Consider the following 21,489-nt stretch of genomic DNA (forward strand, 5'->3'; position numbering starts at 1 on the left):
CATATCAAGGATAGTTATACCTCCAGCAATATGCACATTCCTTTAGCAAGACAGGCAGCAGTAAGAGAACGCTACATTTACCACCTGTTCTCAGAACCCAATCACTTCCTGCTGTCCTGCTCTACAGGAGAAAAAGGCAGAAAAGGATGACAAAACAAAGCTGTAGTAAAGGTAGAACCTCTTGCAAAATGCCTCAGGGGATGCACAATCACAACAGTTCAGGTCACTGGACAGCCACTATCTTCTTTCACACCTCCAGTGCAAAGCTATTTACTGTTAGGGGAAGCTTTAACACAATGGAGGAGGAAGAGGAGGAGTAGGAGTTAGTTCTTATATGCCACTTTTCTCTACCCGAAGGAGTCTCAAAGTGACTTTAAGTCACCTTCCCTTTCCTCCCCCCACAACAGACACCCTGTGAGGTGGGTGAGGCTGAGAGAGCCCTGATATCACTGCTCGGTCAGAACAGTTCTATCAGTGTCGTGGTGAGCCCAAGGTCACCCAGCTGGCTGCATGTGGGGGAGCGCAGAATCGAACCCGGCATGCCAGATTAGAAGTCCGCACTCCTAACCACTACACCAAAATGGCAATCCTTAGCCTTGAAGCAAAGCTTTGTGAAGAACCAGCTTGTTCAGTACCAACCTTTCTTGAACCACACACAAGTGACAAAAACTAGAAAACAATTTTATTAGACGGGGGGGGGGGAATTTGGAAGTTCCCAATTTTTGGTTAACTGCAAACCTACAAACACACCATAACAAGTGTTGTAAACAAGATGACACATGATCCCACTAGCATTTTCGTTTTTTCTTCTTTTCCTTTTCATGAGAGCAAAAATTATACATCCAAATAAAGCTATTTAACATGGTTGTTTGAAAAGATAAAAACAGTGCGCTGGCCAAAGAGGTATATCACTACGGAGTATCAGTGTGTTTCAGCACTTGGACTATCCCCGTTATTATACAACAAAACAATTAAAGTATCTAGAAATGTGGATGAGACAGGTTGGTGGAACAGAGGACTGTAACTTTGGCCACACATTGGGTAGTCAAAAACATAGGATGGCAGGAAGGTTGGTTTCAAAGCAGCTTGCCAAATGTGAAGTGGGTGCCGTTTACACACACAAAAAGGTGCTGGACCAGTATACACCTGGCAGTGAAAAGTATTTTCTGTCTGTTCCAAACAGGAGCAAGTAGGAACCTTACAATCCCCCAGGCTTATTGACTATAACCCGGAACACCCCCCCTCTCCCAGCTCGGTCACTCAATGCAAACAAACTTAAGTCATACAGAACTGTGTTCTGGTAGACACCAATCAAAGACCATCTACTAATTTCAGAAGTTTGACTAACATTTGGTGATTTGTAAATTCAGAAGTGGACCATGATGTCCTTATTGCATTACTGAAAACAAAATATACTCTCTACATTTACCGCCGGAGGTCAATATGCGGGCAATAAATAGTATTGGAAAGGTAACAAATCTCATGCTTTGAATAGGACATATTCTAACAATGTTTACCCCCAAATGTCTTCGAACTAGGTTTGCTCTGTGTTCACTGACCGAATCACAGATCAGCAGCTGATTATAACTAGATTGTAAGTGTACAATATCCTGTGCTTATTTTGGCGCTCTCCTTATAGCAATCACAACTATCTCATAGGTGTTTATGCAACAACCTTTGCAAAGAGGGCGTCCTGTAATAGCAATTCCTATCTATTCCCTGCTATGTGCACAAGAAACCTTGCCACACCATGAGGATGTATTTTACAGCAGAACAGCTGCACAAGAAAATTGCTTTTAGTCGTTCCCGTCGTAGTCTGTATAACTCTGGAAGCCGCTGTTCCGCCTTTCATGAAGATGAGACAACTTCTTCCAGACAGATTCTTGGTGGAACCCTGCACTGAAGGACCTGCCCAGACGTCCGTGCGGCTTCTTGGAGATATTGTCTTCACTTTCCGATTTGGCTAAGCCCTGGGACTGGGGTTGCAATTCTGACCGACTCTTTCCAAAAGGGTAGTTCCAGGGGCCAAATCTTTGCCAGTGGAGCCTCTGAAGAACGATGATGCAGTGCAGATTTCCGCCTACCTAAAAACCAAGACAAAACATGTCATACAATCAAACCAGATGTTCCTTCAGTCTACCGAGCTATCCTCCCGCTTAAATGGATCTTCCACTAGAAGGAGCAATTTCAGAAGGAAGAAGGAAACGTTCAACATTTCGAGTAGGTGAGTGATACCATACCTACAGCCTACTATTCATTTTACAGATTACGTTTAGAAAACGGGAGGGACACAGTTGGAAGGACTAGCTTGGATACCACATTTCTTTGCTATGATTGTGTCCCGTCCCCCAGCCCCCGAGCATAAAATGTGTAGTAGTGGCAGTAATCTTGGACCAGGATCTGGTAGACCCAGGATTCAATCTCCACATAAGAACATAAGAGAAACCATGATCAGATCAATGGCTCGCCCAATATTCCATGTGGCTACTTTGGGTCACAGTGGCCACCTATGCCATGAAAGGTCACTCATTGTCCTTCAATCAAGGGCAGGGCATAAAGGTGGTAATCAAATATTTCAGGGGGTATACTGTGTGGCCGTTTGTGAGGACAAGCCATTTCTGTCAAGAGACGGTTTTGGTGGAATCCAAGCTAATATTCTGTACTTCCTTATGGGCCGACAAAGATATAAAAAGTGTATGTTATTATACGGAACAACAGTGCCATTCAACTAAGCTGATTTGGTGTAAAAGCGTACCCAGGGTCTTCCATCTGCCTATCCAACGCAAACCAGGAAAACATTGCTAAATATTAATTCTGGGTATATCTTTAGAACGGTCATAGATGGAATGCTTTGGGCAGGCGCTTCCAAAGTATTCAAAGGGAAAATAAGCATTCCAGGCAACATTTTCTTCTGCTGGAAAAAGTGGGTGGCAAAGAAATAATGCCGTAATTTATGAACATTAGTTCTTCTATTTAATTCAGTTATGGGAAAGACTGAGATCATATTAGAAGGAACAGCACCACAGATGGGTTTTCTGGCTTCTTGTTCATGCTTAACACTTTTGCTTTCTACTTACTTACATTTCATGTACTTTTCCCCTTAATATTTAAGTAGCTATTCATCTTTCTCCTTTCAGGTCTTGAACACTGTGATTCTCTACCACCGCCTGCATCCTAAAGCTAAACTACTTTATTTATTATTTTATTTATATACCACCCTCTCCAAAAGCTGAGGAGGGTTTACATGAAGCAGAAATGATACAGGTAACTCGGTTTGTAATGTGGTGGCGACAATAACAACAATGTAGTGATAACAGTAAACAGCATTGTGGAACGGTAGAATACTATAGAACATTAATCAACTCATGCTGAGGCCCAGTGGTTTGGGTGGATTTGATATGATTGTCGATGGAGGGAGGCTTGCAAACCTGTGGGAAGCGGTGGTTCAGATCAACCTCAATCAAATGCCTGGCAGAAGAGCTCCCTTTTGCAGGCCCTGCGGAACTGTTCAACTTCAATTCAAGTTGGTCTGGGGTGACAGGATGAAGTTTGAATCCGCCAAGAATCTGTGGCACCTTTAAGATGGACAGACTTTTATTCGAGAGGGGGGAGGGAGAGAAGCCTTTGAAAGTTATGCCCAGAATTAAACTTTGCTGATCTTAAAGGGGCCACAAGACTCAAACTTTTTTCTAAATAACCTGAGTTTCATCAAGAGGTGCATGCACAGTTCTCCATTAATGCACTTGAATCTTACCTTCTTTGTCTTTCGATACTGAATACCCCTTTCGAGGTGCCGAATATCTAGATATTCTGGATTCTGAGTATTTAAGTCAGTCACAATATCTGCCCACCTGCACAGTAAGGAAAAGATCACAATTTCGATTCATAGTTAAAATACGTCTTCCAAGGCAGCAAATAAACAAATAGTTGTTTAATTATTTGAATATTTCAATGCCACCTCTTCAAAGGCCTGCTCAAGGTGGCGTACAATAAATATGATCAAAATATAAAAACAAGCCATTTAAAAACAAGCCACAAGACATAAGAGCTGTGCTTTTTAACCCTGCTTTACCCTACCCAAAGGAGTCTTAAAGCAGTATACAATTGTTTACCCTTCCACTCCCCACAAACGGACACCCTGTGAGGTAGGTGGGGCTGAGAGAGCTCTGAGAGAACTGTCACAGGTCACTCAGCTGGCTGCATGTGAAGGAGTGGGGAATCAAACCCAATTCCCTTGTTTTTCAAATAAGCCAGCAGTTTGTAGACAATACCATTTTCTACTGCAGGAATATTTACGAGATCCCCATAAATCTAGTTTTTACTTGACACTGAATAATGCTACACCACTAACTTTGGAAGTTTGTTTGTTCTGGCTAAGATATTTGATCAGGCCCTACAACTGTTCCACCAAGGCAGAAAGCTACTCCACTGATGCGAGGGTCCCATGACAGTTGAAAAACCCTTGCGTTAGAGGCTGTACAGTCACAGAATTCACCCAACATCTTCAAAGGAAATGCCTCCCAGCTAACCTTAAAATGACCTTGGACTAAGACAGGATGCAGGTGGGACCCCAACTACCTAAGTTTAGAGGCACTTCCTTTTCCTTGTGTTAAACAGCTACACAATTGTTCATGGCTCTGGAAATTCAAAACATGGTTTGAGAAATAACATTTTAAATGCACAGTTATACACAATTTTTTTTTTACCAGAAACATGTCTAGAGAGCTCTCTAAGATGTGCTAACTTACTTCTTGCAGTGAATGGCAGGATGTTTTCTGCTTGGTTCTCCAATTAGTATCCAGTGTTCAACTTCTTGCTGTAGCAGGTGCCCTCTGATTATTAAAAAAGAGAGAAAGGCAGCCACATGAATGTACACGAGGACTACATTTTATCAGTATAGGATAGGAGCCAGATTAACACATGTGCAGCACATATCATGGAACAGGATTTTTCTTCTTGTGTAATGCACATTTCAAAACTCTGCTCTTGGGAACTAATGGATCCTCTTAAATAACCTGACAGGTGGAGGAATGGGAGTCTGCAGTACGAGGTTTCTCAGAGGTCAAGCACCGGGGAATCCCTTTCACCCTTGAACACAGCCTGCAAAAAGCTTATGCTGATCCCCATACCCAAATTCAGAGGTAGGATTTGCCCTCAACAGACTGAAAACCACAAATTCCCCTCAAAATGCCACAAACTCAAAAGGCAGCAGATAATTCATGTAGTTCTTACTTGTATGCCTTTGTAGGCTTCACTGGGGTTGCCTCAAATCCAATTGGGCAAAAATAATGATTCTGACAATGATAGATGTAGGCCATCGATTCATCCCGCAGTCCTTGGGTTAGTTTTGACAGTGCTCCAAAAGCTACAAAACAAAGCGACAACACAATGTCTATATCGCCTAACTATAGTTTTACACCTGTTCAAACCTTACGATTTGCCCCATAAGGGCTTAGGAACACGAAGCACACACATATTAGCATAAGATTTTGAGACAGAAGTACAGCAACTGAGATATGGATATCTTGTGAAAATGCACTAGTCAGGACTTTGTTCTCTTTGGGAACTGAAAGGGAATCTGCAGAAGAAAAGGAATTGGCAGAAAATCTCACACCTGTTGGTGCGAACAGAAACGGGTACAGGATCCGACCCACAATTAAAACAAAGCTTTAGCCAGGGTTTATGTTAATTAAATGCAATCCTCCACCAGTAAGATCCTGTACAGACTTCAGAAGATGCCAAGGTGAACTTCAACTGAAAGGAAGTCTGTAACACTTGAGACAACACCAGCAATACCTTTACACAGGATTGTTGTTCTAATGCAACAGGTTTACGTTACACTTCAGGGACACCTTGCTATTCATCCTTGTCCAGAGACCTCAATGCTGATGCCGAACCCTCCAAACTGCATAGCCACTGTCAAGCTGGGCCAAATGGGAGAGCCCCAGGACCCTTTCAAACTGCAGCACAATTCAGGGGATTGGCCTTTGGTGGCGGGGAAAATGACTGACGCCGACCTCCAATCACTTGCCCCTTTTCCTTGCGAGAGGCCAAGATGGCTATAGCCTTGCTGGGAAAGCCTCAAAAGGGGTCAGAACCCTGGCCAAGGAAGAGAGAGAGAGAGGTATTCTCCAGGCCAGGAGTTATATGAGAGCTCCCTAGAGGTTCTGTGGTCTTTCCCCAGAAGTCTGGATGGTCATTAGACATCACTGCAGCCTACTTCCCCTGTTGCTCTACAGGCCTAGTCTCTTTCTGCACAATGAAAATTGTGATTGATTGATTGATTGATTGATTGATTGATTGATTGATTGATTGATTGATTGATCGATCGATCGATTGATTGGCTGGCTGCTCAAGGCAATGCTAGAGATGGGGAAATCAGATGGTGGTAATTCCCTCCCATCTCTAATCTGAGGTCTAGCACTGCAAAAGGGGCCCAATACAGAGGGAGGCATGGTGGGAGAAGAGAGGGGGGACATAGAAGATGCAATTCTAGATCTTACACATCAAAATCAGTGCCTTGGACTATGCTCAGAAGACAACTCCCCACAGGAGTCTTCCAACATACGCTGGCTGTCACATTAATCCATAGCAGTCAAATTACACATATTTTGCACACATAATGCTATCTTATTTGCTTTATACTACGGCATTATATTGTAGGAAAACAAGATCCCCATTTGCCTCACTGTTCTCATTTTGTTATTTATGTTGTGTTATTTTCTTGCATTCAGCTGCTCTTATCTAAGAAAAAAAGCATAAAATAAGAGTGCCACTTCATACATTGACCGTCAGACGTTCTGCCTCTCTGGTCAGCTGAAAAATGAAAGCATGCTTTTGCCCATGACATCTTGGTCTTCCTAAGTTGCTTGCCAGATGGGGCCACAAGGCAGTGAAAAGAGAGGTAAGGACAGGACCACAGAAGACATGAGCAGAAGGAAATACTGCTACATTGTCCCTCTTACATCTACTGGAAAACATCCCCTTTAGAGCAGGGGTAGTGAGCCCCTGCCAGCATGGGAATTGTAGTCCATGAACATCTGGAGGACCATAGGTTGACTACCCCTGCTTTAGAGAACAAAGTTTGGTGAAATACTTGGGTACTTGGTACAAGGACATTTCCTGCAGAAGCTGAGGGGAGGGGCTGTGGCTCAGAGGCAGAGCATCTGCTTGGTGCACAGAAAGTTCCAGGTCCAATCCCTGGCATCTCTAGTTTAAAGGGTCGGGTAGTTGGCGATGTGGAATATCTCAGCCTGAGCCCCTGGAGAGCTGCTGCCAGTTTGAGTAGACAATGGACTGATGGCCTGATTCAGTAGAAGGCAGCTTCACACGTTAATGTGTTCAAGTTTCCCAAGAAATGTCATTTTGCAAACTCCTGTAATGATTTACTATGTTTACACACACTTTTGCTGCTATTATTATTATCATCATCATTATTATTACAGTTTTGCAACTGTTTCTTATTCTGTTTTTCTCCTGCTTACATAATAAATATTCAGCCTGTCCTCAGATTTCAAAATTGATCTGTTTCTTAAAAGGGTTGTTAATTTCACCATTGTTCCATAATCGTCAAGTTTACTTTTTCATTCTTCTAAGCTTGTCTAATCTGTATACTATTTACATTATTACTGTTGTCTGAAAGTTGTTACTAAAACTAAGTTCTACGTACCGCTTTTACATTTTATGTAAACGCCATGAGCCTCAGGGGAGGGAGGTATATAAATACAAAGAAACAAAATAAATATTCCATCTGCTTTTGTGACTGCAGCACCACAACACACATGTTCTGAAAAGGATCTCTAAATTTAGATACTTACCAGTCTCTCCCGCTGTCTTATTCTTACCATGAGGTTTATAAAGAAAATATGAACATCCTTTTACATGGAAATGATCATTGATTTGTCTAAACCACCTGGAAAAAAGTACAGAAATGCATACTCTAAATGTAAAAAAACAAGAATCACTTGTCAACGCATTTTAATCCTTTATTTCTGCTCGTATGAATTCCAAACGTGTCCATACTACTGATGGGGACAAACCGGTTCACGAGCCGAAATCCATCAGGTGCCTCCCCTGAACATTTCCCAGACCTTTTGTTCAGTTCAGTTTGGGGGCTTGGGCCATTTAAACTTAGCAGCTGAGCAGGCTGATCCAAATGAGGGGGAGCAAAACTGACCACTGAAATAGCTGCCAGCCATTTGAAGCTAACAGCTTGGTGAGTCTGCCCATCAGCTGTTAGGTTTAGATGGCTGCCAAATGGATAATGAATGGCTGGGTGAGTCAGACTCAAAATCAATGGCTGAAATGGCTGGATGGGCAGGCCCTATAAGCTGCTAGGCTGAAATGGCTGGTAGCCATTTCAGTGAGTCATTTTCAGGCTCTTGGCTTTGTCTGGGAACACGTTGAGTAGAACCAGAATTTTCCAGTTTGTGCCCTTTTCTAGTTCACATAAGATCAGTCAGCTTGTGGTTAGTATGTCACTATCCATGTAAAGGAAAAGAATGGGCTGTTTCTTTGAGATACCATTCAGATGGCTGTACCATAGCAGATCCTAACTGTATGTAACTCTGCCCATTTTCTCACCTAGCTTTCCTTCTGTTGCCTTCTAATATCTGCCCCCTGAGATCCAGGAGGGGGACCCTTCTCCCCTCGGTTCCTCCACCTTCTTTGGCTCTGCTCCTTTGGCTGACTTCCTCTATGAACCATCAGGGCAACTCAGCCAGCAAAAGATTTTCATTTCCTTGAACCACTGTGATGTACCAGCAGCGCACCCAGGCACCAGTCTTTCTACGACAGTGATTTTGCCTGCAAGTCTAACAGCCTTTATGCCCACTCACGAACAAAAATGTCCACCAAGACTTTACCCTCCTAGCCAAGTTCTGTACAGTAATAACCCCTTCAGATATCTGCAGAATTCAAACCTTTTCAACTGTTGATAGCATGGCGTATTTCAATAATTTTACCTCATTAGTGTAGTGTTGCCAGTAAACGGACCGAATCTTATTTCTTCAAAAGGGGGTTGAAAGCCCAATATCTGCAAAGCTTCCTCTTGAGTAATAGGCGGCAAACTGAAGAGGAAAGTGAGGGTAAGAATTATAACCAACCATTGGGGTGTATTTTAATGTCACACCGAAGCTCTTAGGACTAATTTCCAAGTGAATTTACTTAAATCATTTATGTGGGAATGACTTACTTTCCAGCTCCTAGGGTGCTAAACAGAAAATTCCAGCAGGACACTAGAGATGAAATCCCACAGGAAGTCTTGTATTGTGGCCGACTTATACAGTACCTAAAAATATATGTGTATATATATATATATTAGTGAAGAAATTTCAAGTTTTTGTTATAATGACAAACATATATATAAGAAAAACTATTTCCTAATTCTACAGTTCTCCTTTTTTACTATGCAGAGTAATGTTATGTTCACAGTTGTGAAATTTACCTCACAACTGAAAGGCTGACAGCTTTCAAGAGAACCTGCATCCTAATTCAAATTGAAGGGGGAAATAGGAAATTTACATCATGACTTCCTACAAAAACATACTCAAGGCAACTTGCAGGAAAAATATTCTCATTACTAATTATAAATACAATATTAGGACAGATGCATCCAAAAGCAACAGATAACATGCTGTAAAAAGCAGTTCAAGAGGAAGTAAAAACAGATTTTTTTTAAATCTCAAAGTTGGGTAAAAGGACATAAAAATAGCACAGGGAAGAGTATGGCAGTCCATTCATTAAAAAACAAGTGAATAAGCATAATGTGATAGAAGCCTAAAATAGAAAAAGAAAACAAAAAGAGGTTTTATACCCTACTTTTCTCTACCTTATGGGATATAAAAATGGTTTACAATCACCTTCCCTTCCTCTCTTCCACAACAGACACTTTTGGGAGGTAGGTGGGGCTGAGAGAACTGCAACTGGCTCAGGATCACCCAGCGAGCTTCATACTGAGGAGTGGCAAATCAAACCCAGCTCTCCAGATTAGAGTCCGCCACACCACCATGCTGGCTAGAAAGACCCGAATAAAAAATGGCCGGCATTTAGGCCTTATGCCAAGTGAATCTTTTGCATAGTTACAAACCAAGGGGAAAACTGTAGTTATTCAGATGCCTGCATTTCTACGTCACTATTAAAAATATAGTTTAAATCCTTTCCTTGTGTGGTGTGACAAGAGAGGACGCAGGTTGTGCATGCTAGTCTAGCAACAAGCCAGATTCTTGTGTGTTGCCAGATTAACATGGTGCTTGGAATGCAGCTTTTGTTCACATTGGCAGAGAGGGAATGGGTACACCAGAGAGAGCTTGCTTGTGCAGGAATTGCACATTCCCAGACTCTATCCCTGCAACAGGAAATGCTGAGATTCTGAACACTGCAAATCATGGCTAGGTAACCTTCTGGCACATGCATTCTACATACAGGGACGCAGTGATCATGAGTCTGTGATTGTGCATAGGTGGCAATGAGCCAAGGAACCCACGGCTGCTCACCCTCTCTCCATATTGATTGGGCATAACGTCATCTGCAATAGACTAAAGACTTGGCCCTGACCTGGCACATCTGATCTCATCAGATCTCGGAAACTAAGCAGGGTTGTATTTGGATGGGAAACCTCCAACGCACACTAGAGTCATGATGTAGAGGCAGGCAATGGCAAGCCTCCTCCAAACATCTCTTGCCTAGCTGCCAGGCAATTTTAGAATCCCCTGGCTATGCTGCACATGTGTAAGTAAGTAAGTAAGTAAGTGAATGAATGAATGATGAATGAAGGAATGAACATTCTCCCCATAATTAGAGTTGTATTTAATTTAGAAAAAATAAAGTAACGTTATGCATTCAACTAAAGAGGCACAAAATGGCAGTAGAATTAATAACATTGGAGTGATACCATCTCCGGAGATCTAGCACTTTCCGTTGTTTTATTTCTTCGAGGGCGTAGTGTTGTGGACCTTCCCTGTATTGTTTACTTTTTTTTTCAACGGACAATTTCTTTGTTCCTTGCTTCTTCATGTTGCCTGCAATATACGATTTAAGAATAAATCACTTGCAGTCAATCCGTTACATTAAATAGTATAGCTAAATGCTTAATTCGTTTATCATGGGTGCGATAATTAATTTGTCAGAAGTTGGATTCTTTTGGAAAGGGGGGAGAAGTGGGTAGAGAATTGGGGTACAGACCAGACATACCCAGAGAACAAAACAAAGGCAGGAATACAGGAACAACAATAACTTGAAAAGCACATCCACACACACAGAGTTGATTTATGAGGGTCAGAGGACACTAAACACACTTTAAAACTTCTTCCTACAATGAGGTTCAAGAAATTTAGGGGATAGTTACTGATAAGTTTTGGATTCTGTTGAGGCATACAAAACATAACAATGACTCATTACATCTTCTATTAGACCCTGGGTTTTCTTGACAGCCCTGGAAGGATTTCCCTAATGGGCAGGAATAAATTAATTTATATATATGATGGGCCTGGAGGGGGTGGGAAGGGGACGGGTTGTGTACATGCCCACTTGTGGGCATGTACACAGCTATGCTTCCCAACTATATTCTGCACAATCGTGCCACTTCTAGGGTTTCTTGAAGTCTTGAGACTGTTTCAGGGATTTCTCAATGGTAAAAAAGTTGAGGAAGACTGCTGTACAAAACCGTAATATAATGAGCTGGAATTTCACATAGGTAAACACACAGATTTCCCCATACTTTCCCAACTTAAATGCTATTCAGCCTTAATAATACACAGCAAAACCACCAACAAGAATGTGAGGACAGCAGTATTATTTAACACAGCCTTTCTCACAGCCTTTAAGATACCCCTGAAACATTCTTCAGGCTTCAAATTAAGCCATATTATGCCATATGATAATTCTCTGCTAAAACAGCTAATCAGTCCTTTTGAGTTCCGTTGCAGTTCACAAAAACATTGCAGAAATAAAACTGTCCATGTTGGTAATGAATGGCAGACGCTTTCCCAGTTGTGAAAAGAAATAGCTGTTTTAGCAAAGAATTATCATATGGCGTAATATGGCTTAATTTGGATATTATGACAGTGTTTACTAAGTTGTCACAATTTACTTTTCCCTTATATCTGCTTACGATCCTTGTTCCATTTAGCCTGAAGAAGAGTGCATGCACTCAAACGCTCACACCTTGAATAAACCTTTGTTGGTCTCAAAGGTGCTACTGGACTCCATTTTTGTTATTATATCATGTGTTACCCACACCTATTAGCTCCAGCAAACAGAACACAAAAATATTTTGAGCCAGGGTGAACGACACTTCCCAGAGCGGTCTTATTTTTCAACCAGAAATATACACGCACCTGCTCTGTTCTTCAAGTCTGGGGCTGCTGCTTCGTTGAATTCAGACTTATCTATTTCCCATGCCAGTGGAAGCCTCCCAAGGCTACTAGACAAGCTGTCCAAGTCAGTATCTTCATTGTAAACTATGTCCGATGCGTCAGTTCGAATGGCAAGGAAGCCGGGAGGGCTGATTCCAGCACGTAAGGCAGCCTCGTCTTGTAAGCACGCGCTGACTGTAGCGCTTGGGCTTTTGCGAATGGACGGCACCTGGTTTAAGAAAGCGTAGTCTGAACAGATCGTGTAGAACTTCTCCCGGGTGTGAGTCACAGGACAGCCCCACGGATAGTGTCCATCTCCGCTGGATCCCAGAGAAGCGACAGGGGCACCTGAAGCACAAAATGGCTTTACGGCACCGTGATGATTAACTTCTGGAGTCTTTTTCCCAGGCCCATTTTCTTGAGGACCACTCTCAAAGTGAGAGTCGGCAACGTTAGGCATTGAACGTGTGCACGAAGCTTGTTTCTTGGTAGTAACGGGGCAGTGGTCCACTGTTCCTCGTAGACTCAGGCGTTGCCTACATCGCCGTCTCCAAGTTTCCAGCACGATTTTGAAGTTCCTGAAACAAAGAGAGACCTTGATATTTTTTTTCAGCTGACATCTTGCCCACCTGTCGGAAATTCCGAACAATAAGGAACGACGGGTCCGTTTCACCTTCTCCGGATGCCTCTTAGGGCACAATTAGAGATATGTGGTGTTGGAGACGAATGCTGCGAATACCATGGACAGCCAAAGTTACCAACAAGACAGTTTTAGAGAGGAGCAAACCAACTATGTCATTAGAAGGGAAGATATTACAGCTGAAGCTCACTTACTTTGGACACATCATGCGATCAAACTTGCTAGAAAAATCCTTAATACTCGGCATGGTCAGCGGCAAAAGGAAACATGGTCGCCAAAGGATTCGCTGACTCGACACGATCAAAGCCAATACAGGGATGACCATGAACCGACTAAAAGAAGCAGTCAGAGACAGGGGTGCATGGCAAAGACTTCCCTATAGAATCGCCGAGGGTCAGACACGACTGAACAGATGACATCATCATCATCAGAGATATAGATTCACCTACCCAAATATCTATTGTGCTTTTCAGATGCTGCATCTTGCCACGCATATTATGATCCAGCTGAATGTGTGATCCCTTTCAGGCAAAATGGAAGCAACTCATATATTTTCCGTTTTGCTAACCCCTGGGGAAATAAGGATTCTTCTGGGATGCGTTGTACCCAGGCTGAAATTCCATACTTCAGAAAAAATGAGTGACTGCCATGTATATCAATATGATTGCATTGGTACAGTCTCCCCATAAGCGTGGTAAACTGTATTGAATGAAAAAGCTTTTTAAGGATGCTTCACAATAAGTCACAGGGAAGAGGACAGGGCGGAAGATTGGGGGAGACAGATTTAACTTCCAAGTAAAGCCCAAGACAGGGGCCCTGATGGCTGCTTTTTAAGGAAATTAAGAGACATCTGGAAATCAAACTACAGCTTTCTGCTAGTGGCACTCAAGATGTATATGAGAAGAGCTTACATAAAATGAGGTTTCCCACAGGTACAGCCATTCTGTTTCCAGGACAACTCTAGGATTGCAGAGACTTTAAAAACATGGTGCTGCAGTTAAGAATATCGCTTCTCTTAAGAGGCAGCTGGATACCTGGGAAGTGCACTCCAAGCAAGATATTACTGTGCCAGTATATACTAGGGACTCGAGACATGCAAACTAGATTCCAGTTTCAAAAACTCAGCCAATCGTATTTACATTATAATGCACACTTGTCTGTGTTGCAACGGATGGGAATGGGGGTCTTCCTGTGATAATCCACAGCACCTGAAGTCTTGCAGGTGGGAACACACATACTGGATGGGAGGTACACTTCTGGGTAGCAATGTGTGAATGAGACCCTGGGGTACTGGTGGACTGTAAGCCCAATGTAAGCAGATAGTGTGTGATGCAGCAATAAAGAAGGCAAATGCAGTCTTGGACTATATCAACGGAGGTATCACATCGAAATCTGCATTCCGTGTTGGTCAGACCGCACCTGGAATACAGTGTGCAGTTCAGGAGGCTTCACTTCAAAAAAGAGGTAGACAAAATTGAGGGGGTGCAGAAGAGAGCAACAAGGATGACCCGGGGCCTGTTCATACCCCAACAAATCTTGTTCATCTCTAAGGTACTGCTGGGTGAGTTTTTAAATTTAAATTCTTATTTCTGTTTATTTTGCCTTACAAACCCTGTATCTTAACCTTATGAAATGACAGTTTTGTATGTATTGAATTGATACTCCTGGACCATGATGGTGATGATTAATTGAATTACGATAGAAAAGCCTTCACATTTTCAGTATCTAATCTATACAGAAGTTTATCAAAAGGGATTTTTTAAAAACAGAAGCAAAGAACACTTTGCACATACTAGCTGAAAGCCCATCTCACCCCCCCCTCCAAAAAAAAACCACTGGACCTTACAGACCCACTCCAGAATCCTATTATGAAAACAATTTGAACATACTGAGGACTCACCTATGCCTATCTGGTTTCAGGCCCAATTATGCACCTGAAACAGCCCTGGCTTACCCTGGCAGACGACCTGTGCTGGGATATTGGATAGTGTGACCCTGTTCATGACATTTATTAATAATTATTAACTTCATTCTTCTGAATCTCTCAGTGGACTAATCCAGGAATTGAAGTTTCTCCTGTTCTTGGTGAGGTTTTTCTCCACTGCAAAGAGAAGCTTTGTAGATTGGGGTTCTGCAGGATCCAGACCTCCTGGCTGGATAAGGAGGTCGATGCCAGCAGATATTTTTGAGAAGTTCACAAATGTAGCACAAAGGCAATTGGCTTCTTCTGCCTGTTTCCAGTATCCGATGCAGAGACGTGCTGCTTATGGACACAGGGCAATCTATATATGTTCATTTAGCTGTCCTGGCTGATAGCCATTGGTAGATTTCTCTGTGAACTGATCTAACCCTCCAGGCAAAGCCCTCTAATTTTAGCAGCCCTCGACAAACCCTGTGGTAGGAGATTTTGTACATGAATCATTTGGGGGTGGGGGTGGGGATTGAGAAATACTTCCTTGAATCTTCCCAACCAATATATTTCACTGGGAGATTATTAGTGCTACAATACAGGAAAATAGCCAAACATTCTCTCCAGAGCAATCATTATTTTTCCCATCTCCCTCCCCCCCATATTATTATTGTCACTTGAAGGAGGGCAGGATGCTGTTCCCATTGGCAGCAGAGGAAAGGACACGCAGTAATGGGTTTAAACTACAAATACGATATAGGCTAGATATCAGGAAAATAATTTTCACAGTCAGAGTAGTTCAGCAGTGGAATAGGCTGCCTAAGGAGGTGGTGAGCTCCCCCTCACTGGCAGTCTTCAAGCAAAGGTTGGATACACACTTTTCTTGGATGCTTTAGGATGCTTTGGGCTGATCCTGCGTTGAGTAGGGGGTTGGACTAGATGGCCTGTATGGCCCCTTCCAACTCTATGATTCTATGATTATTATTATTTATTATTTGGACTTATTTCCCACCACTCCTGGCAACTGGCTCTTGGTGGATTACGCAATAAAACCCCACGTATGATAAAAACCCCATTAAAACCCGTTAAAATTAACATTCACACAGCATGGTGGTAAAAAATAAAAACCCCTCCCACAATGACATGACTACATCAGCTGGCCACACCAATGATGTTCCAGAGTATGGAGGCTTATCTTCCTTTGGAGGCCCATCCAATCTTCTTCCTGTACTGGTCTCAACCATAGACCTCGTGGAAGAGCTCTGTTTTACAGGACCTGTGGAATGCTGGAAGCGCCCGCAAGGTCCGCAGTTCTTCCAGGAGGTCATTCCACCAGGCAGGGGCCAGGACCGAAAAGGCCCTGGCCCCAGCTGAGGCCAGGCGAGTTTCTCTGGGGCCGGCAAGTTGGTACGGGGGGCATAGACCAACAGATACGTGGGTCCCAGACCATGAAGGGCCTTGAAGGTGAATACAAAACCTTGAACCTGATCCGGGCCATGACTGGCAACCAATGCAACTGCTTCAGCACAGGCTGGACATGGAACCTCCAAGGTGTTCCTGTGAGGACCCTAGCAGCAGCATTTTGCACCAGCTGCAAAAGGTTTACAAGGTTCTCCACTCCTCCATTGTAACCTCACAACAACCATGTGAGGTAGGCTTCGCTATGAGACTGTGGCTGGCCCAAAGTCACCCCATGAGTTTTTATGGCACAAGTGGGGCTTACAAATATATGCTACGTGTCCGGTTAAAGGTTGGAGGAAAAAAGAGGCTACACATGTATAAATTATTAGAAGTTAAAATTATGTTATTAAAATTACTTAAACTAAAAAAGTATCCAAGACTACCAGAACTGGGAAAATGGAGAATTACTATACTGCAAAAAATATACTGCACAGAACTGTGTGCAAAAGACAGGCTGTGTTTTAAACCTTTTTTACAATAGAAGAAGACTTTTGGATCACAAAAAGTAAAGGAAACATTACAACTTCTTCAGAGCAGCCATACATGATTAGAGCGACAGTCTGCATAACCCACCATCCTGTTTCCAGCAGCATCCAAGCTTTATTCTTCTGGGTGCTAACCCTCAGGGCATTTGCCTCGAATTCCCCTCAGTGCCTTAGAGCAGCTGTCCCCAAACCCCGGTCCGGGGACCGGGACCGGTCCATGGGTCAGTCGGTAGCGGGCTGTGGCTCCTCCTTGTCCTCCTCCTCGGCTGCTGCCTCTGGGGCTGCCCTGCCACTCTGCTGCCGGCTCACCTTTGGTGCTCTGCAGTGGCCGCCATGGCCCCCTCGGCGGGGCACTGCACAGCGTGGCACTGCTGGCAGCGCCCCCCCCCCAGCAAGCGGAGCAGTGGTGGTGACGTCCCTCAGCAAATGACTACCCCCCGCCCGGGCCTCAGTAAAATTGTCAAGCGTTGACCAGTCCCAATGGTTGGGGACCACTGCCTTAGAGAACCAGGTATTGAGAGGTAGGCTTCCACTGCGCTTGGAGGTTCCATTTAGCCATTGCAGCTAGCAACAGGTTATACCACCCAAGAGTTGGGACTAACCCTGCTCATTCAAATCCTTCTTGCAGCTTAATTAAAACACCTCTTGTGTAAGCCACTCTGGTCTCCCCCATTTCGGTGTAGCGCTTCAGAGCCTCTAATCCAGAGAGCTGGGTTGGATCCCCCACTCCTCCACATGCAGCCAGCTGGGTGACCTTAGACCACTCACAGTTCTCTTGGGGCTATTCTCACAGAGCAGTTCTGTCAGAGCTCTCTTCACCCCATTTACCTCACAGAGTGTTTCTTGAGGGGAAAGGAAAGGTAGAAGTTTAGAGGCTCCTTAGGGCAGCACAAACAACCAAACCAACTCCGCTTCTCCCTTTGCATCTTGGGGGCCATAAGCCGAAGAGGCTTGCAAGCCGGAAACCGCACCGCCAGTCTGCCCCGGGGCTCCCTCGGAGGCCTGCAAGGACACGAGCCCCCCCCCCCCCCCCCGGCTTGCTTTTACCTGCTGGGCGGCGACCATGGCTCGGGGAGCAGCGCCGGGGCGAGCAGAGGCCCAGAGGAAGCGACGGGCGGGTCGAGCCTGCGCCCCCGCGCTCACCTGCGCTGCGCCGCCCCGCGCAAGCCCCGCCCCGCTCCCGGAGCCTTGTGGGCGGCACGGGCGTCCAATCCTCGGCTTGCGAGAGGGCTGCCATGGCTCGTTCGGATGCACGGCACGCAACCCCGCCCCCCCCCACCCCCCAGGCTTGCCGGCTGGGCCGCGCCCCCTCCACCCCGGGAGATCAGCAGCGTGGCTGCCTGGGAGAGGGAGGGACAGGGCCGTGGTGGTCGTTTCTGCCGGTCTCTCCCTGGAGAGTGGTTTGCGCGATCCCGCTGCAGGACTGGCCTGACTCCGGCTAGCAACCCAAGGCATTCGTGGCCCGGGGGGGGGGTGGGTGGGAGGAGGCGTCGTCATGGCTCAGCCGACCTCTGGCGACCCCTTGGGGGTGTCCAGACAAGAGACGTTCCAGAAGAGGTTTGCCGTGGCCTGCCTCCACACGGCCGACCTCTGTTTTCTTGGTGGCCTCCCATCCATCCAAAGACTGATATCTGAGCAAGTGAGCAGCGACTCAGGAAAGCGAATATCCTGACCCAAATGTTGTTCCGTCTTTCAGGTGCGACTGGACTCTTGCTCTTTTCTGCTGAGGGCCAGTTTGGTGTAGTGGTGAGGAGTGTGGACTTCTAATCTGGCAAGGCGGGTTCGATTCTGCATTCCCCCACATGCAGTGCACTCGCCCACATGGGTGACCTTGGGCTCGCCACGGCACTGATAAAGCTGTTCTGAGCAAGCAGTGATATCAGGGCTCTCTCAGCCTCACCCACCCCACAGGGTGTCTGTTGTGGGAAGAGGAAAGGGAAGGCGACTGTAAGCCGCTTTGAGCCTCCTTTGGGTAGAGAAAAGCGGCATATAAGAACCAACTCTTCTGCTGCTGCTGCTGCAGACAGACTGATCTAGTGCTAACCAGATTCAAATGGGTAGCCGTGTTGGTCTGAAGTAGTACAACAAAATACGAGTCCAGTAGTAGCACTTTAAGACCAACAAAGATTTATTCAAGGCGTGATATTTTGAGTGCAAGCCTTGAATAAATCTTTGTTGGTCTTAAAGGTGCAACTGGACTCTGATTTTATTGTAATACTAACCAGGTTAGTTTGTGACAAGATCACTTTCCCCAAGGACTTGATTATGAGACTAAGATCATTTTCCTGTTAGGAAATAAGAACTCTCAAGCTGCTGATTCAGTTGCCAAGTTTGTACAGCTGGCTATGAGGTCCCGTAACTTTAGAACAATTAATACTTTATAATGTATTTTTCTTCCTTCTGTCTTCTTTCTTTAGATGCCAGTAAAGGGATTCTGACAAGATCAGCCTATGTCCAGGTTAGGACATGGCCCATTAAACATATATGCTTTAAACTTAAAAAAAAAACATAACGTTAGAGTAACAAAATACAATTTTGTCACAATGTAGCACTATAGTAAGAATGTTAACAGATCAGTCAAATGTAGCAACAACTGGCTAACATACAATGTATTGTTTATATCAGAAGTCAGGCTTTTAATTTTAGAAAGACACACAGCTAGTAAGTGTGCGAGCTGCTGTACAGGTTGTGCATTGTGTGCAGCTTTAGTCTTGCTGATTGATGGTTAGAGAAGCCCTATTCACATGTTATAGTGAATGCACTGACTGTATGCCTGTATATAAAAAAGCTAACATACTGTCACTTTATGAATGAAACTGAAGACCAGTACTTGGTTGAACATGTGGTTAATTTCTTATGACATATTCAGCCTGTACATGTGTTGACTGTAACATCAGATTACTTAAAATGCGTACAATGTGGGTTTATATGGGTTGTGCGTAAGGGAGCAGATATGCAGTCTGAAGCTCTTCCCATGAGGCTGGGAGTCAGCCTTCCATCCTTCCGAGGTAGGTAAAATGAGTACCCAGCTTGCTGGGGGGTAAACGGTAATGACTGGGGAAGGCACTGGCAAACCACCCCGTATTGAGTCTGCCATTAAAACGCTAGAGGGTGTCACCCCAAGGGTCAGACATGACCCAGTGCTTGCACAGGGGATACCTTTACCTTTACATGAGCTCCCTGTAATTTGTGAACAGCATGAGTTTTAATAGTTTTTATTTTATTGTTCATTGTTTTTGCATCGTGTTGCTTTGCTAGCTGCCTTAGTCAAAGGCGATAAGGCAGAATATAAATCATAGAATCATAGAGATGGAAGAGACCTCCTGGGTCATCTAGTCCCCCCCCCCCCCCGCACAATGCAGGATATTCACAACCCTATTGCTCATCCACTGTAACCTGCCCTTGAACCTTCACAGAGTCAGCCTGTCTGTCAGATGGCTCTCCAGCCGCTGTATATATTTTAAATAAACCTGTATTCAAAGAACACTGTCGTATCTGAAGAAGTATACATTAAAGTTGATATCCTGAATAAAACTTTGTTGGTCTTAAAGATGCCGCTGGACTCAAACTTTGTCCTGACATTCGTAAATGATAAGTAATTGGAATACAAAAGTCTTCTCCAGACCCAAATTATGCCCAACTATATTCTGCCCTGATCGAGATAGCCCGGGCAAGGCCAGCCTCTTCAGTTCTCAGAAGCTAAGCAGGGGTAGCCCTGCATAGTATTTGGATGGGAGACCAACAAGGAATGCCAAGGTCATCGTGACACAGAGGCAGGCCATGGCAAACCACCTCCGGATGTCTCTTCTTGAACACCCTATTGTGACTTGATGGCCCTTTCCACCACCACCCACCACCTTTTTACAGATCAGGATAGAAAAATACAACAGGAACCTGGTGGCGTCTTGATCACGGATAAAATGAGCCCTGACTCACACAGAGACATCATGTTCACAAGTGTGTAAGTGGACATGCATTGAACGAATATCAGAAATAAATGCATGTCTACTCCTTGACTCTTTTACTCCCAAAGTCTTTGGCAGCCCAGGATAAGATCTTTCTTTCTTATCCTCTGGCTCTCCAGATGTCCAGGGACTACAATTACAATAAGCCCCTGCCAATGGCTTGGGAACTGCAGGCTCATGGGAACGGTAGTCCGTGGACATCTGGAGAACCACGGTTTGGCCACCCGTGGACTCGGGCATACTGACTCGAGATGCCTGTAAAGTATTCCCCTCTTTTGAAGTTTCTTTCAAAAATAACTCCCCCCTCCTTTCCACGTTTGGCCGCTTTATTTACCTCTAGTAAACATCTCGGCCAAAGCTTAACATCATAGCGTTGCCAGCCTCCAGATGGGACCTGGAGATCCCCCGGAATTACAATTGCTCTCCAGCCAACGAAGATCGCTCCCCTGGGAGAAAACGGCAGCTTTGTGGGTCGGACTCTGGCATTACAGGCGCTCCCTATCTCTTTCCCATCCCGCCACTCCCTCCTACCCTTTGCGCGGCCGTCCATGCTTAAGCGCTCCTGGGGTGCGTGGATACAAGAGTGGGCTGGTTTGCGCCGCTTCCCGGCCCCCGCTTTTCCAGGACTACATTACCCAGCAGGGCTGCGGCTGCGGGGACGCGCCTCCTCTTCGGA

The 21,489-nt window shown here is 44.6% G+C and overlaps 1 protein-coding gene across 2 annotated transcripts; it reads right to left on the minus strand.

Moving 5' to 3' along the window:
- Nucleotides 1–665: 665 nt before the first annotated feature.
- On the minus strand, nt 666–21,473 carry BIVM (basic, immunoglobulin-like variable motif containing). Of its 2 annotated transcripts, none has more exons than XM_077343777.1 (10): nt 21,345–21,473; nt 12,336–12,931; nt 10,892–11,018; nt 9,194–9,289; nt 8,964–9,068; nt 7,818–7,912; nt 5,233–5,365; nt 4,749–4,832; nt 3,755–3,851; nt 666–2,084 (listed from the first exon to the last, which is right to left on the minus strand). In XM_077343777.1, exons 2-10 carry the CDS (start codon nt 12,811–12,813, stop codon nt 1,797–1,799), a joined length of 1,503 nt encoding a protein of 500 aa, XP_077199892.1. In that variant the 5' UTR covers nt 12,814–12,931; nt 21,345–21,473; the 3' UTR covers nt 666–1,796. The 2 variants fall into 2 exon arrangements, with proteins under 2 accessions (XP_077199892.1, XP_077199891.1); XM_077343776.1 differs by lacking the exon at nt 21,345–21,473 and adding an exon at nt 17,896–18,055.
- Between the last annotated feature and the right edge of the window lie 16 nt (nt 21,474–21,489).

The sequence above is a fragment of the Paroedura picta genome, chromosome 6 (genome assembly GCF_049243985.1).
Source record: "Paroedura picta isolate Pp20150507F chromosome 6, Ppicta_v3.0, whole genome shotgun sequence".
NCBI lineage: Eukaryota > Metazoa > Chordata > Lepidosauria > Squamata > Gekkonidae > Paroedura > Paroedura picta.

Excerpts from the sequence above, each read along its gene's own strand:
- BIVM (XM_077343777.1), bottom strand. The coding sequence starts at position 12,813 with ATGCCTAACGTTGCCGACTCTCACTTTGAGAGTGGTCCTCAAGAAAAT. Across the intron at positions 9,290-10,891 it reads GTGCTAGATCTCCGGAGATG|GTACTGTATAAGTCGGCCAC; the intron begins GTATCACTCCAA and ends ATATATTTTTAG. Across the intron at positions 7,913-8,963 it reads GGCAACACTACACTAATGAG|GTGGTTTAGACAAATCAATG; the intron begins GTAAAATTATTG and ends ACTTTTTTCCAG.